General features: G+C 64.0%; 1 protein-coding gene across 1 annotated transcript in view; it reads right to left on the reverse strand.

Moving 5' to 3' along the window:
• LOC103915638 (neuronal pentraxin receptor-like) overlaps positions 1 to 1,050 on the reverse strand; it is a 42,167-nt gene that overhangs the window by 8,738 nt on the left and 32,379 nt on the right. The window contains exon 8 of the mRNA XM_009322510.1: positions 812 to 842. Within this exon, the coding sequence (XP_009320785.1) occupies positions 812 to 842 (31 nt within the window). The remainder of the gene's footprint in view (positions 1 to 811; positions 843 to 1,050) is intronic.

Here is a 1,050-nt window from a genome sequence, read left to right on the forward strand (position 1 = left end):
CCCGCCCCCCCCCCAGACACACGCGCGCGCACATATACACACTCACGTATCGAGACATTGGTGACCACACAGCGTGGAAACTGTATTCTCAGGCACTCCAGGGGAAAATACCCACCCGCCCCGTCACCCCCCCCAGTTCCAAAGCTGGCAGCGCCCCCGTCCCTGGCCAGGAGCAGCTCAAAGCAGGGGTCCCAGGCGGAGGTGAGGGCAGCAACCCAAACCAGCACCCAAAAGGCCAGAGGATGGACAGCAGGGCTCCTCCGGCCACCACCATCCTCCGTCTCCTTGTTTTTTTTTCTTGCTTTCGCTCCCTTCGATGGCAGTGCTGCGCTCCCTCCCCCTCGGCCAGGGCTGGGGGAGGTGCTTTGCCCCTTTCTCCCCATTCCCTTGGTGGCCGACCAACCCTCCAGTTGGGGGGGGTGTGTGTGCCACTCTGCTTCCCTCTGCCTCGAAAGCCTGACTCCCCTTGGGCAGCCCTGCCCAAACAGGCAGCAGAGGCAGGGGAAGGGGTGGAGGAGGGGAAAAAAAACGCTGACCCTCCGCCATCCTCCTTCGGCCTCCCCGGGGCTGCGCTTGAAAAACCAGGGCGGCAGAAGAGGGGATGGGGCCAGCAGGGAAGATGCTTACGGCCATTTGGAGTACGGGCTCACAAAACCAGACAGTGGGGCGCTAGAAATAAATAAGGAAAGGGGATGTGCTTGGGGGATGCCCACACGCTGGCATCCCACCAAGGCCGGACCGTGCTTGGGGCGGACAGAGTTCTCCTTCCCACTCCCCGTTGGGGCTGACAAGGCGGGGACCCTTGCTGTACCGGAGACACCTGTGGATACGGCGAGGTCCTCCTGAAACAGAAGCGGGGCAAGGCGAGACCCGGGGGCAGGTGTGCCGGAAGGGGGGACAAGCTGCACTGCCGGCATGAGGGCAAGAGGGAGGCTGCTAGGGCCACAACCCTCCATCCCGGGACACCAGCACGGGGGGGTTGAGCATTGCTCCGATGCAGCGGCAAGGCTCGGCGGGCCGGGGAGGGAGAAAGGGGCTTCCCACTGTCTC

This window comes from Pygoscelis adeliae, unplaced genomic scaffold, assembly GCF_000699105.1.
Source record: "Pygoscelis adeliae isolate BGI_AS28 unplaced genomic scaffold, ASM69910v1 Scaffold60, whole genome shotgun sequence".
Classification (NCBI taxonomy): domain Eukaryota; kingdom Metazoa; phylum Chordata; class Aves; order Sphenisciformes; family Spheniscidae; genus Pygoscelis; species Pygoscelis adeliae.